The 25961-nt window shown below is 36.1% G+C and overlaps 2 protein-coding genes across 2 annotated transcripts; one reads left to right on the forward strand and one right to left on the reverse strand.

Annotated features, from left to right (window-relative positions):
• Positions 1 to 253: 253 nt before the first annotated feature.
• On the reverse strand, positions 254 to 2284 carry LOC148801175 (F-box protein SKIP22-like). Its single transcript, XM_088899922.1, has one exon. The coding sequence runs from the start codon at positions 2123 to 2125 to the stop codon at positions 590 to 592; it is 1536 nt and encodes a 511-aa protein (XP_088756048.1). The 5' UTR covers positions 2126 to 2284; the 3' UTR covers positions 254 to 589.
• Positions 2285 to 21617: 19333 nt separating this feature from the next.
• LOC148801176 (uncharacterized) lies at positions 21618 to 25694 on the forward strand. The gene is made up of 2 exons (XM_088901711.1): positions 21618 to 22258; positions 24578 to 25694. The coding sequence occupies exons 1-2, from the start codon at positions 21683 to 21685 to the stop codon at positions 25406 to 25408; spliced, it is 1407 nt and encodes a 468-aa protein (XP_088757837.1). The 5' UTR covers positions 21618 to 21682; the 3' UTR covers positions 25409 to 25694.
• Positions 25695 to 25961: the final 267 nt, after the last annotated feature.

Below are 25961 nucleotides of genomic sequence, written 5' to 3' on the forward strand. Positions count from 1 at the left end.
ATCGTTTGGCACTTATTCATTGCAAAATTTCCAAGGCAACTCCATATCTTGTTCACAAAAATTGACATCTCTATTGCTAGATTGACGAAATAACAGTTACATGTGTAAATGGCCATCTATTTCCATATTTGAAATTTGAACCCAGGAAAAAAAGATTGTGCATACAAACTTGTATCTGTTGGCAAGAAAATGATTTAGAGCTAAGAATCAAAACATATATGCACAATACAATGTAGCATCTTAAAGAATCCTATTTAATTACCAGGAAAGGTGACTTATTTATGTATTATAAACAACAAATGCTTCAAAAATATTTACATTGCCATCAGTACTAGCAGACAGATCCTGCCATTTAAGTTGGGGTTCAATGACTCATCCATATATATATATATAGAAAATTGCAGATCGAAATGTAGGATTCATTCTGTTTTCTTGTAGAAAATCCAGTAGATAAGAACATAATTATCAATACCTATATCTGACACTGGTATAGAGTACCTAGGCAGCAACTCTCACCCTCACCTTACAAGAAGCTCAACAGGATGAAGAGATTACGCAGTTAGAGCATAAGAGACCATAAGGTGCTAGATTAAGCATTAAATCCACGGAAGTTACAATGAGGTGAGAAGTTTCTCCGTGCAGGAAACCGCGGAAAATCTCGAGCGGATCCAAAAGGAACAGGAGCACCGAAACCTGGGAGCATGTCATAATCACCTCCTACAATACGAGGAACCCCAAAGGGAACAGGGTCTCTCCTCACAGGGAAGTATGGGAACCCAAATGGACGTGGTCTCTCTGGCACGATGCGCTGTTCTCTTATGGTTTTAATCCCTTTTCTCTTCCTCCTCCTTTCCCAACATATAGAAAACCTCTCTTTCCAATTTCCCCCTCCTTGTATTCCCTCCATATCACCGAGTCCAAGCTCTTTCTCGAACTTCTGCTTCCATAGATTATTATTCGATGAAAGATATTTCATCTCTGAACAAACACAACCAAACTTGGCAACATCAACACCAGGTAGTAACTCCAATACCCGTACCTTAAGTTCAGTCGGAAGGCGCATGAAGCATGGTGGAGGATCCAATCCAGTCTTATCACATAGATCAATGAGGAGTGGCAATGCAAGCCCATCTTTCACTAGCTTCCAGAATTCAAAGACTTCCTTTTCATGAGATGATTTAGAAGAACCATCTTTGTCGATGACACCACTCTGGGAGTTGCAAATTGTCCACACAAAATTCATTGACGGAACAAAACGCGATTCATCCAAAGATAGACCATAAACACCTGAACCCTTTGTGGTTAAAGACCCATAAACATTAACAAATTTCCCCAAAGTCTGAAACTTCAAAATAACGGTTTCCAGAACGTCACATCCAGAAACCAAGAGATCGGGAAGTGTGTAATGTACACGCACAGCAGTAGACATGGATGCCCATCCTTCCGGAAGATGAACTCCATCAATCTTCTTTGCAGATGCAGAACCGAAGCAAACAAACCCGGACTCCAACAAAACCGCATGAACGGCCAAAATTAGGAGCTTACGACCGCTCTCCGCGTTGGCAACATCCTCTTTAAGGACCTTTCTCAAAAAGCAAGGAACAGAAGAAGAATTCCCCACTAAGACAGATTCGTCGACATCAACATCTTCCATATCGAATGGTTTTTCATTAAAATTTTCACAAATATCCATGGCTTCTCCTTGCTGTGGATGATCCTCAGGTAGTGTTAGAGTTTCTTTGGAATTGATATCATGAATTTGGGATTGCAAAACTTCTGGATGCTTTAGGGTTTTCTCTTCGAGATGGACATCAGAAGGTGTACTTGCCTGAATTTGCGGGCTTCCACGCGTAGTTGGTGTGTGAACTAGGGTTTCAGACGAGAAATCATTGGGGTTGAGAGTGTAGAAGATCAGATCTCCAGAGGTGATGCCGAGAGACTGGAGAGATGCTTGAGGAGAAGAATCATCGATCTTGTCCTTCCTGTTTAAGGAGAGGTGTAACGTCTCAGGGAGAGACGAGACCTTCTCGCTAATTGCACTTTTGAGGTCTTGCAGAGAGCAAGGAGACGGTGTTTCGATCCTAAATGTCTCCTTGGATTCTAAACATCTTACCCTGAGCTTCATGGCGAGAGGCAGAGAGCGCAACGATCGTTCGCCTCCTCTAATTTCTAAAAGGGAGAGGATCTATGCTGCCGGAAATACATGATACCGGAAGTGCTTTGACCAATCAAAATCCCGCCCTTGAATTTTGATAAAATATCACCTGATTGTTATCATTTTATGATACCGATTCATTGGTTACAAGTTCACCAGTGTCATACTATATATGCTGCCTCACCATACTTATATCATAGCACCGACTAACGAATAGCGCCGTAATCGGATCGGATTCAGCGTAATACGAATCCGATCCGATTGTTGAAAGCTTTCATCCAAATTTAAATCCGATCGAATTTGAATTACTCGGATTCGAATTCGAATCCTATTGTACTCGGATGAGATTCGAATTTAATTCGATTCTACTTTGTTTTTTTTTAAATATCAAAATAAAAAATTAATTACTGTTATTATATACAAATTCATATATAATAAATAAAAATATTTTTTTATAATTTTAAATATATATATTAAAACAAAGCGGTCAAGAAATTTTCTCATTTTTTTGAATTTTTGAATTTTCTTATTCCATATCATTTTTTAAGAAACCAATGAGATGCTCTCCTTCCCCAACAATCTCTTCTCCAAAAATTTATCCTAAACTACTTCCCCCACTTTCTCCAAAATCATCTCCAAATCTTATTTATCTCCTAACATATCTCTAATTTACTAGATAATTTCTCTCCAAATTATCTATAATTCCTATTTATCCTCTTTGCCACTTTTTATCTATTTCTTTATAAAGAAAAGTTTCAATTAAAAATTTTAAATTTTAAAAAGTTATATAATGACCTTAAAATATTTATTAAAACACAAAAAATAATTATAATAGACTTAACAATATTCATATTATTAATAGTTTCATATTTCTACAAAATTTATCACGAAATTATGTACTAACAATACAAATTATGATTTTCCAGATTATTCAAATTAAATGTTATTCAAATAATAAAAACTTAATATTAAAAAATAAAATATTATTTCAATAACTAAATATCTTAAATAATAAATACTAAAAATAACTAAATAATTATATAGAAAAATATTTAATTATTTAAACATTTTAATAAATAAATATCTTAAATTCAAATAAAGAGTATTTTTTAAATATTTTATATATTATTTAAACATTTAAATAACTAAATATTTTAAATAATAACTATATTTTAAATAGTTAAAATAACAAAATTATGCAAGTAAAAAATCATAACATAATGTTGAAATTAATAATAATTTAATATTTTTACAAAATTAAGAATGAAAATATGTAATCTATATATATTAAAACAAGGAAGTCTAGAAATTTTCTTTTTTTTGAATTTTTTTTATTTTTTAATTCCTTTTCATTTTTTAAACAACCAATGAGATGCACTTTCCCAATAACCTAAATAATCTATTATCCTAAAATTTCTCCTAAACTACCTCCCCCACTTTTTTCAAAATTATCTCTAACTCATTTTTATCTTCTAAATTATCTCTAATTCCTATTTATCCTCTCCCCTACTTTTTATCTAAATTTATCTAAAGAAAGTTTCGATTAAAAAATTTAAGAATTATTTAAATATTCTAACAAAATTATATAATAACTTTAAAATATATATTAAAAACACAAAAAACTAATTTTATATTTTTAAAAAATATATCACGAAATTATGTTGTAACAATTTAAATTATGTTTTTCTGGATTATCAATTTAGATGTTTTTCAAATATTTAATAATATGTAATAGATTTAAATAAATAAAACTCAAATAACAAAAAAATATAAATATTTTATAAATTATTTAAATATTTATCATAACTAGATTTTAAATAGTTAAAATAACGAAATTATGTAATAAATTAAAAAAACATCTTCAAAGTAGAAAAATAATTATAACATAATATTGAAATTAATAAGAATTTAATATATTACAAAATTAATAATGAAATTATGTAATAACAGTATAAATTATAATTTTGTGGATAATTAAATTCAATAAATAATTAATATTTTGAAATTTAAATATTTTACATATAATTTAAGTATTTAAATAACTAAACATTTTAAATAAAAAAAAAATATTTAACATAACTAGATTTTAAATAGTTAAAATAAATAAATTATGTAATAAATTTAAAAAATATATATATAAAGTAGAAAAATAATTATAACATAATATTAAAATTAATAGCAATCTAATATTTTTACATAATATTGTAAATAATTAAGTTCACTTATTTCAAATAATAATTCGAGAAAATAACTTTCAACAAACTTAATATTTATTAATAATAATTTTAAACTTTTAATATGTATTTATTATATAATTACATATACTAAAATTAATATTTATTGTATTTCAGTAATTATTTGTCATTTTTTGTGATAAATGTATTTGCAATGGTTATGTATAAATTTATTTTGTTTTGTTATTTAACAGAAAACTTTCAATAGTTATTGGAGATTAAATTACTATTATTGAAAATTTTAAATTTAATTTATTGTACTTATTATATTTATTGTATTTTTGTTATTGATTAATATTTATTAGAAATTAAACTATTATTTGAGATTATACTATTTATTTACTAAGTTAATATATTTTTAGTACTTATTGTATTTTTGTAATTTCTGTAATTATTGTAATTTTCATTATCAGTATATTTTCAATAATTGTGTATTTTTGCTATAAATTTTCAATAATTATTGGAGATTAAACTATTGTTATTTATCAATATATTTTCAATAATTGGTTCGGCTCGGTCGTAGGCTATTTGGCTAACCAATTTGACCTGGTCAGGTAAGGGAGTTGGTCAGCTGAAATCGACTATCCTTTTGTGAAAACCGAACCCACTTAAAAATTACAATGCAATTATTAAAAAATAAATTTAAAAATTAGATTTAGGATCTAAAACATTTTAGACTAATAAATATGGCAAATATATCAGAACATATTTAAAACATTATTTACAATTTAAATTTTTTATTTATTTTAAAAAATACTATTATCTGAAAACATTTTGGGGATTTGGGTCCCCACGGGGAACCCATCCCCGTCAGGGATCGGGGCTAATATCAAAATCGAGGTTGGGGTCGGGGACAAGGAATATGATCCCCGCCACGTTGCCTTTCCAACACACCATATAGTTTTACACATTTACTTAAACGTACTTTATAGTTTTCATTTTACTAAAACATCCCATATATTTTACAACTTATTTACTTAATCAACCTTTCATTAAGGAGTTTTTGTTTTGCCATTAGGCCCATGATTTTTATTCTAAAAATACCCTTAGCACTTTTTTTTTATGTACAGAAAACAAAATTAACCAAATATAGCCAATAGAGTGGTTGCCCATATCTTATTAAGGGCGAAAATGGTATTTTTATTTTTATTTTCTTTTGATTAAATTTATTTAAATCAATATTAGGATCAATATCGTCATTTTCTACTATCATCTAATGGAAAATTGATTAAATCCATTATAAATTATAAGTGGTGCTTTAGTAAAATGCTAAATATAAGATAAATTTTAATAAATTTATAAAACTATAAGGAATATTTTAGTAAATGATATTTTTCATTATTTAACTTTCGTTTAATAAATGCCGTGCATCGCACGGGTCTCCGCTAGTATGTAGATGGTAACGTTTCCACAAATCATCTATTTAAGGCATTAAATTATAACAAAAATTCCCACAACCAACAAGAGAGTAGTACTTGTTTGAACAATCAATAATTGAGATCGAGAATGGACAGAAGACTTAGTGAAGCCGCACTAAGAGGGAACGTACGTTCCTTGCTTCAATCGCTTAAGAGGATCCACTCATTCTTGACTGAGGTATTGAAGCTTGCATCACTGAGACTCCTTTACACATAGCCTCGGTGCTTGGACACGTCGACTTCGTTAGAGTGCTTCTATCAAACCAGCCTAAACTTGCTTTGAGGCCAGATGGATCACAAGGTCACACACCCTTACACTTGGCATCAGCAAAAGGCCAGGTTGAAGTCGTGAAGGAGTTGCTGCTGCCGACGGGAATGATAGATGTTTGTATTGCTCGTGATCGAGATGGGAAACGCCTCTCCATCTGGCAGCCATGAAAGGCCAAGCTGAGGTGGTGGAGGTGCTTGCTCAAGCAAGACCAGAAGTGATCTCGAGGGTGTTGGTGGATTGTGGAGGGACAACTCTACATCTCTGTGTGAAGCATGGGCAATTGAAGGTGTTGGAGTTGTTGCTGGGATTAATTGGAATTGGAGATGTTGATTTTGTGAACTCTAAGGATGATGATGATGGCAACGCTATTCTCCATCTTGCAGTAGCCAACAATCAGATTGAGGTATGATGGTTGGATCACCTTCTAAGTTCAAACCTCTCTGTATAAAATTTACAGAACACACCAATCAAAATACCAGTGGTGTTGAAATTAAAGCACCAATTTAATTAGGGGACTGTTTGGCGCACTTTTTTGGGAAGATTAATCTTCTGGTAGTTCTGACAATCTAAAGATGTATTGAGCTTTTGCATGAAAATTTGAGCAGTCCAAAGTATGTTTGGCAGATGTGCGTTTTTTCGTGCGAGAATAAAACGCGAAAGACGTGAAAAGCTTCGTTTGGAGCTTCCCAAAATCAGTCTAAAATGGGCTTTTCACGTCTTTTTAGTGTTTCGTCTTTTGATGGCTAGATCTTTTGCGTGCCAAATACCAAAAATCGGTCTTCCCGACTTATAAACAGCCAAAAGATCGCACAGAAAAATACGCCAAATGGGCTCTAAGTTTTTAATCATTTTAAACCGTGAGATTGCTTCTTCATCATGAGGATAATTTGGGCCTTCCTTTTGTACACTTTAGGTTTGGAGTACCTCTTTTCTTTTTTTTTTAATTTTGATAATGGTTAATAAATTTTAAGGTGGTTGCCCACCTTTCCCTACTTTTTCTTTCAAACCAAACATAGTAAAGTAAAGCTTGGGGATGAAAAAGAAAAAGATCTTGATGGTGGGAATTTTGATCAGTACAAAAAAAAAAAGGAAATGCTTTTACCAGCTGCGTAACATCTTTGGGATATAGTAATTTAGGTTGTGTTCGGAGATAAGTTTCAGGATTTGTATTTTTAAAGCCCCAAAGCACAAAGAATAAGGATTTGTGTTATGGGCTTAAAACTGTTTTGTTTTTGTTTATAAAAGTAACAGTTGTTATTATATGTGTATAACACATATGTTTACCACAACCCAAAGTGCAAAAACAGAAGCTAATACAATCATAGTCTTAAAGTATTGATATTCTAATAATTTTTGAACCACTAGCCCAAATCCTAGAACGGGTTGCTGGTAGATTTTTGAGTCAGCCCGTATTAAAGAACTGAATATAGTTTTGCACTTAAAATCTGAACCAAATGGTTTGGAGTTTTACTAAAATTTGATTACTGCCAGAAGAGCCCTTACATACGCCAGCTTGACTGACAAAGAGAAGAGTAAGAAGAGAAACATGAGAAAATTTTAAGAAATCTTAGCTTACCAGAATTAATTAAATCAAATTAGCCAAAGTAAGATTCTACCCGTAGGGTTGGGAATTGAGATTGCACTGGTGGAGATAAAGATTCCCTACCCCACCTCAACCCCAATTATATATTAACATTACAAGAAATTAGATTTTTAATTATCAAAATCTGCCCAAGGAAAGGTACTAATTAGGGGTGCAAGTCGAGTGGGTTAGGCTGGGTTTGTGGTCAACCCAAGCCCCACCCTAAGATTTGGTCTCGAACCCAAGCTTGAGATCAAGTCGAGTGAGTTAGGCTGAGTTTGTAGTATTGCTTTCCATCTTGACTGTCATATAAAAGGTTCACTCCTTCAGTCTTCCACCGCTTATTTCTTGGAAATGGAGAAAACGATGAGCAAAGTATTTTATTTTCTTGAAACTCTATGGATTTTGCAAGCATTCCATTTCTAATTGGAGGGGGTTTTGCAGGCATTCCACATTAAGTATTTTTTTTCTGCTATCAATTTTGCATTTGTTTTGTCATTTTTGTCTTATGAGAATAGTCTGTCTATAGATGTTCTACCTATTGTTACTATTGGTGTTTTATTTGCACAAAGGAGAAACCCACATTATTGAATTCCAGATGATTTGAGAAGTAGATAAAATCCAAATAGAGGGTTAATATGAAAGGTTGCTTACGTTTCTGGAGATGATCTACTATCTTTTTGATCATTTTGAGTGCTGCATTCAAGGAAATATAATATTCCTCAGCCTTGTGGTGGCCCCCAAAATAAATAGGTACTAAAAGATGGAATAGTTATCAAAGCTACATCATCAGCCATCGTATCAGTAATGCCACTAGGTTGTTATCTTGAATTTATAGTTTGACATGATTGTGACTAAACATGTCATGTGGACAACAAATTGAACCACAACCTATCCCCACGGCTATGAATGGCTGCAGCTTATAACACCTGAAACCCCCAACTACTTAGTTTTCATGAAGTATTGTTTTCTAATTTGAATATGCTAAAGCTGCTCCTCCTATAGATATGGAAAGGGGTTCTTCCTTGACCATCTGGTTTAGTAGGTCCTATGGATGCTATTTTTCGGTCAATGGTTCCTTAGGCCTTTATTGTGCATCTATGGATGCTATTTTTCGCTTCTTAATGGATTAGGATATTGTCCTAAATGAATTCAAAGGTTAACGTGTAGAGATTTTGTTCGTAGGAAGTTCCATTTTTTCTCTTTATATCCCTTTTGAATAGAACCTAATTGTATCGCAAATTGTAATTCAGAAGAGATAAGACCAACAATTATTTTTAGAAGTTTATCAAAAAATTAGGAACACATATATTAAACATTTAAATATACATAGACAGGTAACTAATTTTACTCTATTTTAACTCATTGCTATTATATGTGCACTTAATACAACCAAGTTTACTAAGTATACATTAGAAGCATTAGAACAATTTCATATTACCCACAAATAATGGAAAATAAACTCAATAAGGTTTTTAAATAGGGTCTTACATAACCTAAAGAAATCATATTTTAGTAAGGATTTTTTAAAACTAGAGACCCTAAATGAATATTAAGATAAGCAGAGGAATAAAAAATTGATTTGATTTGAATTCATGAATTTCATAAATCATAAGACTTGTAAAATGGATCATAATATTTAAAAACTAATTGTGAATAGTTTTTTTTTTTTCAAATACAAAATTTGAATTGAAAGCCATGGTCTTCACAATTTGAAATATAAATCCTATCATAAATCATAAGATATTGACAACTAGGCCTCCAATAGAAATGGTTCACCACACCCTTGGACCCTGTTTGACAAATTTGATTGGCTTTTAACTTCTATTTTTCTTTCTTTTTTATAATTAATATAGCTTGTGGTGACATGGAAAAACCATTTCATAAGTTTTATTGCTAGCAACATCTTGTTCCAAAACAGGATTCTTGTATCACAATGTTTGTACATGTTGGTTATTCTGATCATGTTTTTGTGGTTGTATCTAGGATTGTATTTCCTGTCTCCTTACGGCTATAAATTTTTATATACATAAGTTATAAATTTTAAACAAGCTCATATAGAAAAATAATGAATGCAAATTAAGAGCAGCCCAAGCCAAGAAGCCAAATATTAGAACTGCACTTGAGAGATTACGACAAATTAGAAAGAGGAGCATCTTATAATTTTTTATGATGGACAAATTTAGATAGCTAATAGAGAAAAGGGTTCAATTCAAAAGAAGGAAAAGGATATGATGAGTTTCGATAAAGATGGTCGAAAGCTGATGATGGAAGAGAAGTCTTCGAGGTTATATTTGACCACCCTTTTTCTTTCTTCTTTCTCTTGTGTGTTTTGTTCTCTGTCATTTTGATTTTCCTCTTTACCCCCTTTTTTGGCTCGTTTTTATTTGAATTGCTCTCTATGCAATGGATGAATTAATTGCCTTGTTGTTACCAGTCTTCTCTTAAATATGTGGGTGGATACAATGGACTAAATTTCTGTGTTAATTGCATTATTTAAGATAGCAATTTGAAAATTGTAATATATTTTTTAACACATTTATGTATAAATGTAGTTGGGATGTAATTCAACAACAGTTCACAAATATTTATGAGAAACATTTATTCAATTGTGGCCATTTTACAATTAGCAACGATTGACTTGATTGTTGTGTATGAAACCTTAAGGTAACAAGTGCTAGATTGTTGTTAATTCAACAACAATTCATAAAAATTGTTGCCATAAATATTTATAAGAAACAATTGTTCAGTTATTACTAATTTACAATTGGCGACAATTAACTTAATCATTGTATAAGATGATTGTTAGACACAATTATTCAATTGTTGTAAATTTACAATTATCAATGGTTAACATAATTGTTAGGTGCCATTAGGCAATAAGTAATCAGTCGTCGCTAAAAAACTATATAGGCAACCGTTTTTATACATTGTTGCTAAAACAATTTATTTGGCAACGGTTGGAAACGGTTGTTGCAAAACACTAATTTTGCCAACGATTGGCTTCACTATTGTAAAAAACATATTTAGCAACAAATGATTGTTGCAAAACACTTTTAACAACGGCTTCACTAGCTACGGCTCGTTCAGTTGTAAGTAAAACATTTGGCAACAGTTTTTTCTATATTAGAACAATATTTGGACTGTTGCTAAAGGTCAATTTTCTTGTAGAAATAATATGGCTAACTTGCATTGATGGGGGGTGAACCAGCCCTATTTATAGTTACAGACATTGAGTTATAGTAGGATTACACATGATGAGAATTACAAGAGATAGAGCTTATTTGGGTTAGTTGTTATTTATCTAGGATAGATCTTATCTTACGATAAGATTAGGATTATCCTAGGTTGTTTAGGATAATTCTTATCTTGGGTAGGAGTAAGATTATCTTAGTTAGTTATATACAAGAACCCATAGAATTTGGTTCTGGTAAATGGGCTTGGAGGCTACGTAGGTGTGCATGGGCCATGCATGGGCCCATGGACGACATCTACGTTATCATCTCTCTACAAGCTGAATGGGGTAACAAGAAGCTTGTCCTGAAGAGAAGTAAAACGGATTGTGGAAAGTGTCTTAGTGAAGATGTCAGTGATCTGCTCTGCTATGGGAATATACCGAATCTAAAGCTGCTTCTTGGTGACAAAATCTCGTAGGAAATGGTAGTCAACCTCTACATGTTTTGTGCGAGCATGGAAAACAGGGTTGAAGACCAAGTGGGTAGCACCCATATTATCGCACCATATAATAGGGGGAGGGGCTAGAAAGCCAATGTCTCGTAGCAGAGACCGAATCCATAACAACTTTGTGAGTGTGTTGGAAAGAGACCTGAATTCGGATTCGATGATGGAGCAAGCAATAGTGGGTTGTTTCTTGGAGCTCCAAGAGATCAAGTTGGAGCCAAGGTAAACAACATACCCTCCTATAGACCGTTGACCATCTAGACAACTAGCCCAATCGGTGCCTGTGTACGCCGTCAACTGCCAAGATGAGGACCCTCGAAAAAGGAGACTGTGAGTGAGAGTTCCTTTGAGATACAGAAGGATTCGTTTGACAGTTGTCCAATACTCATCAGTGGGAGAGTGAAGGAACTAGCAAACTTTGTTGACTACGAAGGAAATATCTGGACGTGTGATGGTGACATACTATAATGCTCCAACAATACTACGATACTTCGTGGGATTAGGTAATGGATCACCTGAGTCTTTGGACAGATGACTAGAAGTAGACATGGGTGAACTCGCAGGTTTGGCCCCTTCGAGATTGGTCCTACGAAGTAAATCCAAGATGTAACGCTGCTGTGAGAGAACCAAACTGTCCTTATTTGCAACTTAGTTCAACTCCCAAAAAAATAGTGTAAGGACCCTAAGTCCTTCAATGGAAAAACTATAGAGAGTGATTTGAGAAAGTTACTAATGGCGGCAGTAGAGGTGCCAGTCCAAATGATGCCATCCACATATACCAGCAGAAGGAGAGTGAATTTGTTGGAGGAGAAAATAAAAAGAGATGGATCAGCAGCCGAGTTGCGAAATCCCATCTGTTTGATGATAGAACTCAAACGTGAATACCAGGTTCGCGGTTTTTATTTGAGGCCATAGAGAGCCTTTTTTCAATTTGCATATATAAGTGGGACACATGGGATCAATGAAGCCCTTTGGTTGATAAACATAAATGTTTTCATCCATGATGCCATGAAGGAAGGGCATTGTCAATATCTAATTGATGAACAGGGCCAGTTTTGCGCAAGAGCAATAGAGAGGATTGTTCGTATAGTCACTGGTTTTACAAACCAAACTGAAAGTATCAAAGTAATCAAGGGGCCGATACCTGACTGAAAACCCTGAGCGACCAACCTGGCTTTATAACGGTTAATGGTTCCATCAGCCTTCTTTTTTATTTTATATATCCACTTAGTTCCAACAATATTCATGGAAGGATCATACGGAAACTAAGTGCCAGGCGTCATTTTTAAACGAGGGCCTGATATTATTTTTGCATGGCCTCTTGCCATTTTGGCGATTTGATAGCTTGATTAAAGTGTTTAGGTTCTTGTTCTTGGAGGAGAGAGACAAGAGCAGAAGGGATTAGGTACCTTGTCACAAGTTGAGACCAGGGGAGGGTCCCGCTCATTAACTAGGCTCGCATGGGAGTGAGTGCAAATTGGTTACGAAATTGGTGCTATAGACTCTAGTAAGTCTTGAATGCTTCAATACCTTTGTGGCCGAGCAGATGAAGATTGCTCCAATGGTCCTGAAACTAGAGAGGTGGTTGCTGAAGTAGAACTGAATTCAGGAGCAGAAGGAGACCGAGAGGCGGGAGATACGGCTGAAGTTGTAGTTTGTAGCAAAGCCGGTATTGAAATAAAAGTTCCTATAGGAGTAGGAGTTGGGCTTGGTTCTGTTTCAGCAATTTCTGGAAGTGAATCTTCATCAAATACAACATGGTGGGCAATGAAAACACGCCCTGAAGGAGCATGGAGACATCGGTACCCTTTGTGAGAGGTACTATATCCAATAAAAAAACATGGAAGGGACCGAAACTGAAACTTATTTTTGTTGTAGGGCTGCAGAAAATGATAGCAAGCACACCCAAACCATCGCAGTAGAGAATAATCGGGTGAAGTCTGAAAGAGTTTCTCATGAGGAGACATACCATGCAATACCCCTATTGGCAATCGATTTATCAAGAAAACTGTAGTTTCTACTGCATTAGCCCAGAGGGAGAAGGGGAGCTTAGAGGAGGTTAGTAGAGACAAGGCAGATTTGACCACAAGTCTATGCTTTCGTTCTGCTGATCCGTTCTATTCGTGTGTATGAGGGCATGCAAAATGATGTGTTATTCCTTGTGAGTCCAAGTACCGGGAGAGAGCGATACTCTCCACCCCAATCTAATTGAAATACCTTGATTTTGCTATTGAACAAAACTTCTACATGTCTTAAATTTAATAAAAACATCACATACATCTGATTTTTGAGCAATAGGATACAACCAAGAAAATTTTGAAAAATCATCTAGAAATAGGACATAATATGAAAATCCATTATTCGACTTAACAAGAGCAGGTCCCCATACATCTGAAAAAATTAAATCTAATGGATGCTTAGATTGAGAACTAGATGATTTCAAGGGCATTCTATGACTCTTGCCCTTTTGATAGGACTCACAAACAGACTCATTAACACTAGAACGAATAAATGAAAAACCAAACTTTGAAACAACTTGTCGTACATTACGCATAGCTGCATGACCAAGACGAAGATGCCAACCATGAAGAGAGGTGTGTTCTCCAAGAAGAGCTTCAGGAGAGATTGTGGCTGACCTAGGAAAGCTATATAGACCGTCTCTACTAGCTCCTCGAAGTATGATTCTCCCCGTATAGTCCTTCACATAGCAACAGTCACGGTGAAATTCAAAAAATAAATTATTATCTATGGTAAATCGACTAACAGATAATAGATCTTGCAAATGGAGGGAACATGACAAATATCTCTCAAAGAGAAAGCATGCTGATTAAAAATCATAGAATAAGATCTTGTATGATGAATATTCAAACCTTGACCATTGTCAACCTTTACTTGATCTGGTCCAGTATACTCAGTGTGACTTTGCAGATTGTCTAGATCTAGAGTCATATGATGAGTAGCTTCAGAATCTGGATACCAGTTGGGATCAAAATTATTCTCATACTGGTTATGAAGGGTATTTACCCCTCCATGAAATGCAGAAGAATCATTGCAGGTATTTCACCTTTCTACACTATAGGGCATTATGTCCAAATTTATTACAAATCTGACAAGTAATATTATTTTTACCTCCACGTCCTCCAGAAAATTGTTGTGTCTGATTTTGGAAGGATTGATGATTATATTGTGGGGAGCCACAACCACGCCCCTTACCTCTGTTGTTGTTGAAATTTGGTGAAAACTATTGTGGGGGCTTCTGAAAATTATTTTTCTTAGGAGAGACGCCTACAAGATTCGCACTTCGAGGATCTGACGCAAGAGCTAGGTCCTCAAGACAGCTTTCATGGTTTAGAAGTGCTCCCATAATATCAACAATACCAAGATCTATTGTATCTAGCCGATTTGTTAGTGTTGTAACCACTAACTCATATTCACTCCCTAGGCCAGATAAAATGTAAAGTACCAATTTGGATTTGGGAACTGGTTCAGGTACTGTAGACAGACTATCAGCAATAGACTTTGCACTTTGTATATATGCAGAAATAGAGAAAGAACATTTCTTAAGATTTTGTAGTTGTCTCCGCAACTACAGTACCTTGGACCGGGAGTGGGTGGAATAACTGTGAGCAAGGGAAGTCCATACCTCTGATGATGTCGACAAACTTACCACTTGCGCCATAACTCCTTCAGTGAGAGAGGAAATCAGCCAACTCAACATAAGCTGGTCAATATCAGTTCATTTTTCAAATTCAGGGTTCACTATCATCCCTGTACCATTTGGATTGGGTATAACTTTAGGCGATGGTTTCTTCTTCCCTTCTACAAGCTCCAACAGGTGGTGGTGTCGAAGAATGGGAAGGAATTGGGCATGCCACAATAGATAATTGTCACTTCCAAGTTTGATAGGAAGATAATGAGTCACATTCTGGATTGAAGGGAGTGCACTACTTGTGGATGAGCTATTGTTGGAGGCTGCTGGGCTGCTACCATGTGTGCCTGTCTTTGTCGACATGGCTTTGATACCAAGTTAAAATAGACAAAGAAAATTAAATAATAACAGCAATAAATCAAAGAGAAAACAAGCTCAAGGAATAATAGGCTAACCTGCATTGATGAGGGGTGAACCAGCCCTATTTATAGTTATAGAGATTGAGTTATAGTAGGATTACATAGGATGAGAATTACAAGAGATAGAGCTTATTTGGGTTCGTTGTGATTTATCTAGGATAGGATTAGGATTATCCTAGGTTGTTTAGGATAATTCTTATCTTGGGTAGGAATAAGATTATCCTAGTTAGTTATATACAAGAGCCCATAGAATTTGGTTCTGGTAAATGGGCTTGGAGGCTATGTAGGTATGCATGGGCCCATGGACGACGTCTACGTTATCACTAAGGAAGGGTTTTGTTATCAAATCATTCATCTTGCTTTGTTTTCTTTATCTCAGTTGAAATTTGGAATCACAGAACTTTGGAAGAGAGAACGCTTCAGTTGCGAGAGTAGATTATGGCTATATGAGATGTTTTTCAATTTAAATGACCCAATTTTTGGAAAGAATTTCCTTCCTAGAAGTGAAGTCTATTTACATGACTTACAATGATGCATTTATAGAGAAGAATGATTTAGAAACCTGCATATAGAAAATTTCGGGGCTAAAAAATATACAACACACTATGTGCTTTATGATTTGGAAACCCGTGTACAAAAAAAAAAAACTCATGAGAATGAGCCCTCATTCCCATTAGCTTCCTTGACTGGTAATGGTGGATGGTTGGCTACAGAAACCTCATACGAATAATCAATATCATCCTGTTCCCCACCATAAGTATCTTGCATCACCTTGGAGTTGTCAATGCCAAGCGGCCAGGCCAATGAATGGTGAACATTAATTAATTTTGTGCTAAAAACAACATTCCATTAGCACAAACAGCTGCTAGTTTGAAGATTTTTCATTTAACAGGTCCATACCTCCAAAACACATTAAATTTTATACTTCAATAAATAGATTCTTTTCTAAGTCAAGTAGGGCAATAAATAGGAGAAACATAATTGAACACAAAATTACAGATTCATGGGAGATTGAAAGAGGAGGAAGAAATCGGCAAAAAAAGTTGTACAGGGAGAAAAGGCAAGGGTTGTGTTCCACTTGGGTTTGGATGAAAGATTGAAAGAAATGCCGCTTTCCTCCTCTTTAGACGATAGAATTCAGGGATAGGATAGAGGATAAAAGAGGTTGACGAGAGAGATAAAGAGGATAAGAGGTCAACAAGGGTATTGTAGTAAAAATGTATGCAAACTAATTTGCAAAAGGGTAAAATGGGAATTTAGAACATAATTGACGCACCGGTCTGATGTTTTCCGTCTAGGTCATTGCTAGAAGGGAGGTTTTTGCCGAATTCTTTTAAAATTCAGGAGAGGTTTTTGTTAAAGTGAAAATATAAGGGAGGTTTTTATGATTATAAGAAACTGATGAGGGCGGATTTGGCCCTCTAGTGAAATTGTGACACCTAGCACCTCATGCAAACCAAGTGCAGCCTCTTGACAACTAGGCAACTCGGGAGCTCGAGCAGCTCGGCAGAGCTTGCCACTTACAAACAGCTCGAGCAGCTCGGCAGAGCTTGCCACTTACAAACAGCTCGGCATGGCTCGTCACAGGCAGCTCGGCAGAGCTCGCCACAAACAGCTCAGCATAGCCCTCCCCAGCTCGGCATAGCTCTCCCCCGGGCAGTTCGCCATTAGGGAGCCCAGCATAGCTCTCCCCAGCTCGGCATAGGCAGCTCGCCACAGGCAGCAGGCCACTCCGCAAGCAGCCTGGCGTCTTACGAAGAGCTCGCCACTTAGGGGCAGCTCGGCGTATCGCATAAAGATCTCCTGCCTGACAACCGTACCTGACAGATCCGGAGACCTGCGCCCACGTTCCTCGCTAGGTGGCGCCGTGCCTGCCAGTCCTGAGAGTTGTCCCTTGACTGGCAGAGCCATACTCTACAACAGCCACCTGCACCCGCCACCTCAGCTCTGGCAGTAACGGCTGCGACAGAGAGACAGAGGCAGTTACGCCTGACTTGACAGGCTGTTATGCCTGATTTGACAGACACCACTATATAAGGACTCCGACCCCAAAAGACAAGGGGGAGAGAATGAAAAAATGGAGTTCTCACAGGTCCCTCAGCTCCCGCCGCCTGCAAAGGAGAGGAGATCACCTCATGCAGAGGGCAGTCGGGTTGCGCTACACCAGGCAGCTCATCACTAGGTAGCTCACCACCAGGGAGCTCGTCACCAAGTAGCTCACCACCAGGGAGCTCGTCACTAGGTAGCTCACCACCAGGGAGCTTGTCACTAGGTAGCTCACCACCAGGGAGCTCGTCACCAAGTAGCTCACCACCAGGGAGCTCGTCACCAAGTAGCTCACCACCAGGGAGCTCGTCACCAGGTAGATCACCACCAGGGAGCTCGTCACTAGGTAGCTCACCACCAGGGAGCTCGTCACCAGGTAGCTCTCCACCAGGGAGCTTGTCACCAGGTAGCTCACCACCAGGGACCTCGATCTCTGTATAAAATTTTCTACAAAGCACAAAGCATAAAGAAGGATTTGTGTTTTGGGCTTAAAACTGTTTTTGATTTTTGTTTTCAAAGTAACACTTGTCATATATATGCGTATTCAAAAACAGAAGTTTATACAATCATATATATAGCCTTAAATTAATGAGATTCTAATGTTCTTTTGAATCACTAGCCAAAATCCTATAACGGGTTGCTGGTGGATTTTTGAGTCAGCCCGTATATATTAAAGAATTGAATATGGTTTTGCACTTAAAATCTTAATCAAATAGTTTCGAGTTTTCCTAAAATTTGATTACTACTAGAAGAGCCCTTACATACGCCAGCATGACTAACAAAGAGAAAAGTAAGAAGAGAAACATGAGAGAGTTTTAAGAAAGAAAATCTACGTAAAGAATCTTGGCTTAGGTGCATTGAATCAAATTATATAGCCAAAAGTAAGATTCTACCCGTCCTATTATTCAGGAAAAGAAATTAATAAATTTTAATTATAAAATAGTAGTATATATAGTGGTATGCAACCCAACCCAACTTGACTTTTTTGGGTTGGGTTCGGGTTAATCCAATCCAAGTTGTAGCCTTATATTTTTCTTTATTTACGATAAAAATATGGTTAATATAAGAAGAGAATTAATGCCAATTTTTTTCTTATTTAATTGTCAAGCAATTTTATTCCTTCCTATGTAATCGTGTCTTTTGCTAATGTAAAAAGCACTCAAGTCCTTATCAAACATTATGCAGCTCACTTGGGATCGAATCCGGCGTCCACCCTTTTTTTTTTTTTAGGGGTGGGGTGGGTTATGGGTTGGGGGAGATGGTCTATGCCTCCCATTGTCTAACCCTTCAGAACATATAAAAAAAAAGCACTCCTTATATATCATTTTATAAATTTACTTAAACCTATCCTATAGTTTGTATTTTACTAAAACATCCCTTATAGTTTTACATTTTACTTAAACTTATAGTTTTCATTAAAAACTAACTATTTGTTTTGCCATCTGAAAATAATAACATGATCACCTAAACCAAGTGAAAGATGTTCAAGGGCAGGGACCCATGGTTATTTATTCCAAAAGCACCCCTGAATTGAGTGGAAAATGTTCAAAGGTATGGATCGATGGTTGTTTATTCCAAAAGTATCCCTAACACAATTTTGTATAGAAAGCAAAATTGATCAAATAGAGAAAAATAGTGGTTATCCATGTTTTATCAAGGGCAAAATTGATATATTTTTTAGTTTCTTTTGATTAAATTTATTTGAATGGATGTTAGGGTTAAAACTGCCATTTTCCACTTTCATCTAATGGAAGATTGACTAAGTAAATTGATTATAAACTATAAATAGGGAATGCTTTAGTAAAACACAAACTATAGCATAAGTTTTAATAAAATCATGTAACTATAGGAGGTGTTTTAATAAATGACCCAAAAAAAATTTACTTACCTTTAATACCCGTCCAAGATGAGAATGTGTGCCAAAAAAAAAAAGTACAGATGGTAAGGTTTTTGCTTGAGAAAGCAGCCATTAAAGTGAACTCTGTAAATAACAACTCCTTCACATCCTTGGATGTTTTAACAAATGGTCCTAGAGATTTGATGGATATGGACATGGAAGAGGCTCTTCGAGGTGCCGGGGCTCTAAGATTCAGAGATATACCTCCAACAACCCATCATCACACCACATCAACACATCCCATAGTACAGATCCCTCTAGCTGCACAACATGATGATCAAGTAATCCATGAAAGACAACAGGATTTCAAATTGTGGAAAAAACCTCAAAACCACGAAGACTGGGTGGAAAAGAAGCGGGGTACATTAATGGTGGTTGCATCGCTTATTGCAACCATGGCCTTTCAAGCAGGAATTAATCCTCCGGGTGGAGTTTGGCAAGAAAACAATGAAGATATATCACAACTTGCAGGAACCTCTGTGATGGCTGATATGTATTCAGACGTATTCCATGAATTCATCAACTTTAACACAGCAGGATTAATAGCCTCTCTAAGCATAATTCTACTGCTGATAAGTGGATTACCAATGAGACACAGGATTATTGTGTGGATTCTGATGGTGACCATGTGGGTCGCCATCACAGCAATGGCTTTAACCTACATTAAGTCATTAGATGCCTTGGCACTGGAATCTGAATATGGTATGCTTTGTAAGTTGAAGATTGGGATCATTGTGTGGTTGAGTCTCATGGGCCTTCTTCTACTGGTCCACACCGTTCGCCTGCTCAAAAGAGGGCTGAAAAAATTGGTAAAACTGCTTCGGAGGAGAAGAAACACAAACACATCAGCTGCTAGTATCATCAGTACATATTACTGCCATGTCTTGCATCTGATAGGGTTTCGTAGCCATTGACACTTGTCGTTTGTAGAGATAGGCATGGCATAAAGAAATTGGGTTTCACCGTGCAGACGATGACATATATAATAAAATTATAGTGTGTTGTATGTGTTACAAATGCACTCAACACCACACATTTGAAACATTGTGTTGTTTAAGAAAATGCGCAAGGATTCCACACAAATATTTGTGGTTTGCAATGCATTTGTAGAGAAATCCAAGAGAAATTTGTGTTATTAACCTGTGAATTCATGGAGGCATTACCATGATTAAAATAAATACTTTGATTATATATTTATAATTTAAATTCTAAAATATTCGATGTATATAGTATTATATTATATTAAAACGGTTTATGGTTTGATTTGGTTTATAAAATTTAATAAACCAAATCGAAACCATAAACCCTATTTTTCAAAATTATGAAACCGAACCAAAGCGCAAATTCGATTTGGTTCAATTTGGTTTTACGGTTTGAACCGTACAATGAAGAATGAACACCCCAATTTCCACGTCCCTACACACGAGGCATTACCGGGTGCAATGGGGCCATGCATGAAACACTACAGTACTGATGTATCATTCTTATTGATTCCGTAGCCCCTTGTACACGCCTATTGTGTGCAGCTGCTCATCAGACCTTCCGTTGGACCACTTATATTTGGTATTTAGGCTCGGTTTGGGAAGAATGTTAAGAGTTTGCAAGAGCTAGAGTGGGTACAAAACCAAAGACTTGGCAGCTGGGGCTAGCACTTGACCAGCTGCCTGCAGGCTAACCTCTCACTCTCTCAGAGGACGACAGGTCCAGGAGTCCTGAATAATCAGCCAAACGGAATGTCTCAGCCTCTCGGGGGATATAGAGATATATTGTCTACGTACGTACCTTCTCCATGACCAGATCGCCACTCGCTAATCCTCAACCTCAAGGCTTCCAAGCTCCAACACAGCTCCCTTCTGAGACTTTTCGCATCCTAATTCAGAATTGAAGGTTCTTTTCTTCCCTTGCGCTTGCGAGAAATCATTGTCTTCGATGCGACAAACTTGATGCAGAAGTCAAAATCATCCTACTGATAGTTGGAATTAGTAGATTCCCTGTGCAAGGAATGGAGGGTTTTGGCTTAACACCCTTTCATTTTCATTAGTCATCCATTGGATCATTGCTCTCGAGTCTCGAGACGTATCTCAAATTTGTGCAAGAATATATAGACTTGGTCGTTGACCTGTCTACGTTCGTAATAGTGTAATAAGTAGTCAATACAAGGGCAAAAAAGGAATAAAAAATAGATATAACTTGAGGAAAACGGCAATTAAGTGGATGTCATGTTAAGGTTGGCGCCAATTGCCTATTTAAGGCAGCAAAATTCTCCGGCAAGTGAAGTGACAACATTGTTTTAGAACAAATCAATTGATTAGAACAATTGAGAGATCTCAATGGATAGTAGACTTCGTGAAGCAGCACTTCAAGGGAACGTGAGCTCCTTGCTTCAATTGCTTCAAGAGGACCCACTCATTCTTGACAGAGGTATTGGAGCTTGCATCACTGAGACTCCTTTACACATAGCCTCGGTGCTTGGACACGTCCACTTCGTTAGAGTGCTTCTATCAAACAAGCCTAAACTTGCTTTGAAGCCAGATGAATCACAAGGTCACACACCCTTACACTTGGCATCAGCAAAAGGCCATGTTGAAGTCGTGAAGGAGTTGCTGCTGCCGACGGGGATGATAGATGTTTGTATTTCTCGTGATCGAGATGGGAGAACGCCACTCCATCTGGCAGCTATGAAAGGCCAAGCTGAGGTGGTGGAGGTGCTTGCTCAAGCAATACCAGAAGTAACTAGGGTGTTGGTGGATGGTGGAGGGACCATTCTACATCTCTGTGTGAAGCATGGCCAATTGGAGGTGTTGGAGTTGTTGCTGAGATTAATTGGTGATGTTGATTTTGTGAACCATACGGATGGCGATGGCAACATTGTTCTTCATCTTGCAGTAGCTAACAAGCAGATTGAGGTATGATGGTTGAATCACCTTCGAACTTCAAACCTTGATCTCTGTATAAAATTTCCAGAACACACCAATCAAAATACCTGTGGCGTTGAAATTAAAGCACCAATTTAACTAGGTTTTTAACCGTTTTAGACTATGTCAGGTTGCTTCTTCATCATGAGGATAATTTGGGCCTTCCTTTTGTACATTTTATTTTAGGTTTGGGGTACTTTTTTTTTTTTATAATTTTGATAATGGTTAATAAATTTTAAGCCACTAGGCTTAAAGTAAAGCTTTGGGGATGAAAAAAAACATCTTGATGATGGGAATTTTGATCAATACAAAAAAAAAAAAGAAAGGCTTTTACCAGCTGGGTAACACCTTTTGGATATAGGGGATGTTTGGAACCATGGTTATTTTTCAAAAAAATGGTGTCACATCGGATCCATATAGGCGTCTCAATTCAGCCGATTATTAAAAAATCGGGTACATGCCTCAAAAATCGGAATCCCACCGTTGCATAAAACGCCAAATTTGGCATTTCATGCATCGGTGAATTGTTTTTCCCAACGGTTGACTGATGTATATCCTATGTGGTGCTTACCTGTCAGTACATACATGAAAAAAGGGTGATGAAAATCACCTTATCAAACAGCATAGTATTACTCACTACCTACGTGATAGAAGCGTTTTTTTCTAAAAAATGAGTCTTAGAAGTATAAGCGTTTTTTCTTGAAAATCAGTCCCAAAAAACACCATGATAGTAATTTAGGTTGTATTCGAAGATAAGTTTATTTAAAGCCCCAAAGCACAAAGAAGGATTTGTTTTGTGGGCTTAAAACCGTTTTGATTTTTGTTTTAAAAGTAACAGTTGTTATTGTATGTGTATAACACATTTGTTTACCACAACCCCAAAGCGCAAAAACAGAAGCTAATACAATCATAGCCTTAAATTATTGATATTCTAATAATTTTTTGAACCACTAGCCAAAATTAATCCTACAACGGGTTGTTGGTAGATTTTTGAGTCAACCCGTATTAAAGAATTGAATATAGTTTTGCACTTAAAATCTGAACCAAATGGTTTGGAGTTTTACTAAAATTTGATTACAACCAGAAGAACTGAAGAGCCCTTACATACGCCAGCATGACTAACAAAGAGAAAAGCAAGAAGAGAAACATGAGTGCATTTTAAGAAAAGAAATCTTACATAAAGAATCTTAGCTTACCAGAATTAATTAAATCAAATTAGCCAAAAGTAAGATTCTACCGTCCTATCATTCTCTAGATTAAGAGGTTATGTGATTACAAATCAAGCCCAAGAGGCCAAGATCTTCAAAGTCAGATACACATCAATGTCTGTTGACTGCTCACTACACGCATACATATTATGTTAACAAAAATTAATTTTAAAACTCAACAACCTAAAATTCCATTAATTTCTATTAATAATTTTGCAAATAACACCATTTAATATTAATTTAATGAATAAATTATAACTAATCCAGTTAGAAAATATTTTTCCTTTTTATGTTAAAAATATAGTTAATATAAGATGAGAATTAATTAATGTCAGTTTTTTTTATTTAGGAAAATCATTTAAAATTCCCCATGATTTTTCAGCATTTTTTCTAAACTCACCATATATAATTCTTCAAAACGTCGAACGAACCCCAGGTCATCACTAACTTCACTCTAAACAGACTAACTGTATCAGTTACCCTTTATTATATTCAACCCATTTTTTAATATTTTAGAAATATCCCTGTTATTATTCGACTCAAAACCCATTTTTTTAGTTTCCTTAGAATACTTGCAAGCAGCACAATGAGAGCAAATCGTCTCTCAATGAATAGAAATCTTATATATAAGGCAGTTAGGTGTTTAAGGGCATTTTAGTCATAAAATATGTTTAATAAGGCTGATTCACTGTTCAGGGGCAGTTTGGTCATGAACACTAACGGTGCTTTAAGGGATGTTTAGTTTTGCAAAACAAAAACTCATTCATTGATAAGGGGTTAATTTCCTGGATGTTTTGAAAAGTTATAGTGAACTTAAGAGATGCTGAGAAGTCATGGTGAGTGAGTTTTCGACAATTTCCCTCAACTGTGAATCTGTGATGCATTTTTATTACTTCCTATGTAATCGTATCTCTTGTTAATGGAACAAGCAATCAGGTCCTTACCAAATATTGTGAATCTTTTCAGCTGCTGTATGTTGTTATGCAGTTCAACTTTCATCTCTCCTAGATCTAATGATTTAGACAGAAATTCTTCATTATACATGCTTTTAATACATTTCCAAGATGAGAATGTAATGGTGGAAAAGAAAAAAAATGTGCAGATGGTAAGGTTTTTGCTTGAGAAAACAGCCATCAAAGTGAACTCTGTAAACAACAACTCTTTCACAGCCTTGGATGTTTTAACAAATGGTCCGAGAGATTTGATGGATATGGACATGGAAGAGGCTCTTCGAGGTGCCGGAGCTCTAAGATTCAGGGATATACCTCCAACAGCCCATCATCACACCACATCAACGCATCCCGTAGTACAGATCTCTCTAGCTGCGCAACATGATCAAGTAATCCATGAAAGACAAATGGATTCAAAATTGAGGAAAAAGCCTCGAAACCACGAAGACTGGGTGGAAAAGAAGCGGGGTACATTAATGGTGGTTGCATCGCTTATTGCAACCATGGCCTTTCAAGCAGGAGTTAATCCTCCTGGTGGAGTTTGGCAAGATAGTAGTGATAATAGCACCAATGCTATCACACCACCACACACTGCGGGCACCTCTGTGATGGCTGATATGTATCCAGACACATTCCATAGGTTTGTCAACTGCAACACATTGGGATTAATTGCCTCTCTGAGCATAATTCTGCTGCTGGTAAGTGGATTACCAATGAGGCACAGGATTTTTGTGTGGATTCTGATGGTGGCCATGTGGATCGCCATCACAGCAATGACATTAACCTACCTTATGTCGTTAGATGGGTTGGCATCAGAATCTGATTACGAAACTATGTTTAAAAAGTTGGTTATTGTGGTTGTTGTGTGGTTGTGCGTCATGGTCCTTCTTCTCCTGATCCACACCATTCGCTTGCTGAAAAGAGGGCTGAAAAAATTGGTAAAACTGCTTCGGAGGAAAAGAAATCAGAGCATCAACGTTTAACAAACTATGCAAGCAGGTTTATGCATGTGTTTCTCCCTCTAAACCTAAACGCGTGCATTTCGGTGTGTGACTCTTTTGCTTTTACCTACCTTGATCCCTTCTTTTCGGTTGTCTGTGTACGTCTTACGTGTGCTAATTAGTTGGTTTGTTGAATGAAACATCTTGCACTAGTGTGTTGTAATACGGGAATCCTTCCATAATGTTTTGAAAGTAAAAGCTCCTTGTTTCGACTCCCAACCCGCTACAGACAATGCAAGCTGTGCCAATGAGCAAGGAAACCCAATCAAAAGTTACATATATTACTGCAGTATTGTTTTTCTTCTGATGGGGTTTTATGGACATTGACTCTTCTCGTTTTTATTTTCAAAGAAAAAGCAGCATCTTCATTCATTAAAAAACAGAACAAATTGACAGTTGAATACAGAATCGTAGCTTACAAGCTAAAATAAGCAAAAATGTGAGTAACTCGGTTCTGCGTTCTATTAACATGAAAAGAAAAAAACTATATATTGATCGGAAATACTTGATTAGATTGTTGATGTGAAATCAATGA

This window comes from Nelumbo nucifera, chromosome 3, assembly GCF_055504915.1.
Source record: "Nelumbo nucifera cultivar China Antique chromosome 3, China Antique-T2T, whole genome shotgun sequence".
Lineage (NCBI taxonomy): Eukaryota > Viridiplantae > Streptophyta > Magnoliopsida > Proteales > Nelumbonaceae > Nelumbo > Nelumbo nucifera.

What these genes read in the sequence shown, in the direction of transcription:
- LOC148801176 (XM_088901711.1), top strand. Translation starts at nt 21,683, where the DNA reads ATGGATAGTAGACTTCGTGAAGCAGCACTTCAAGGGAACGTGAGCTCC. An exon ending in TAGCTAACAAGCAGATTGAG is followed by an intron (nt 22,259 to 24,577) that starts GTATGATGGTTG and finishes AAAAATGTGCAG; the next exon opens with ATGGTAAGGTTTTTGCTTGA.
- LOC148801175 (XM_088899922.1), bottom strand. Translation starts at nt 2,125, where the DNA reads ATGAAGCTCAGGGTAAGATGTTTAGAATCCAAGGAGACATTTAGGATC.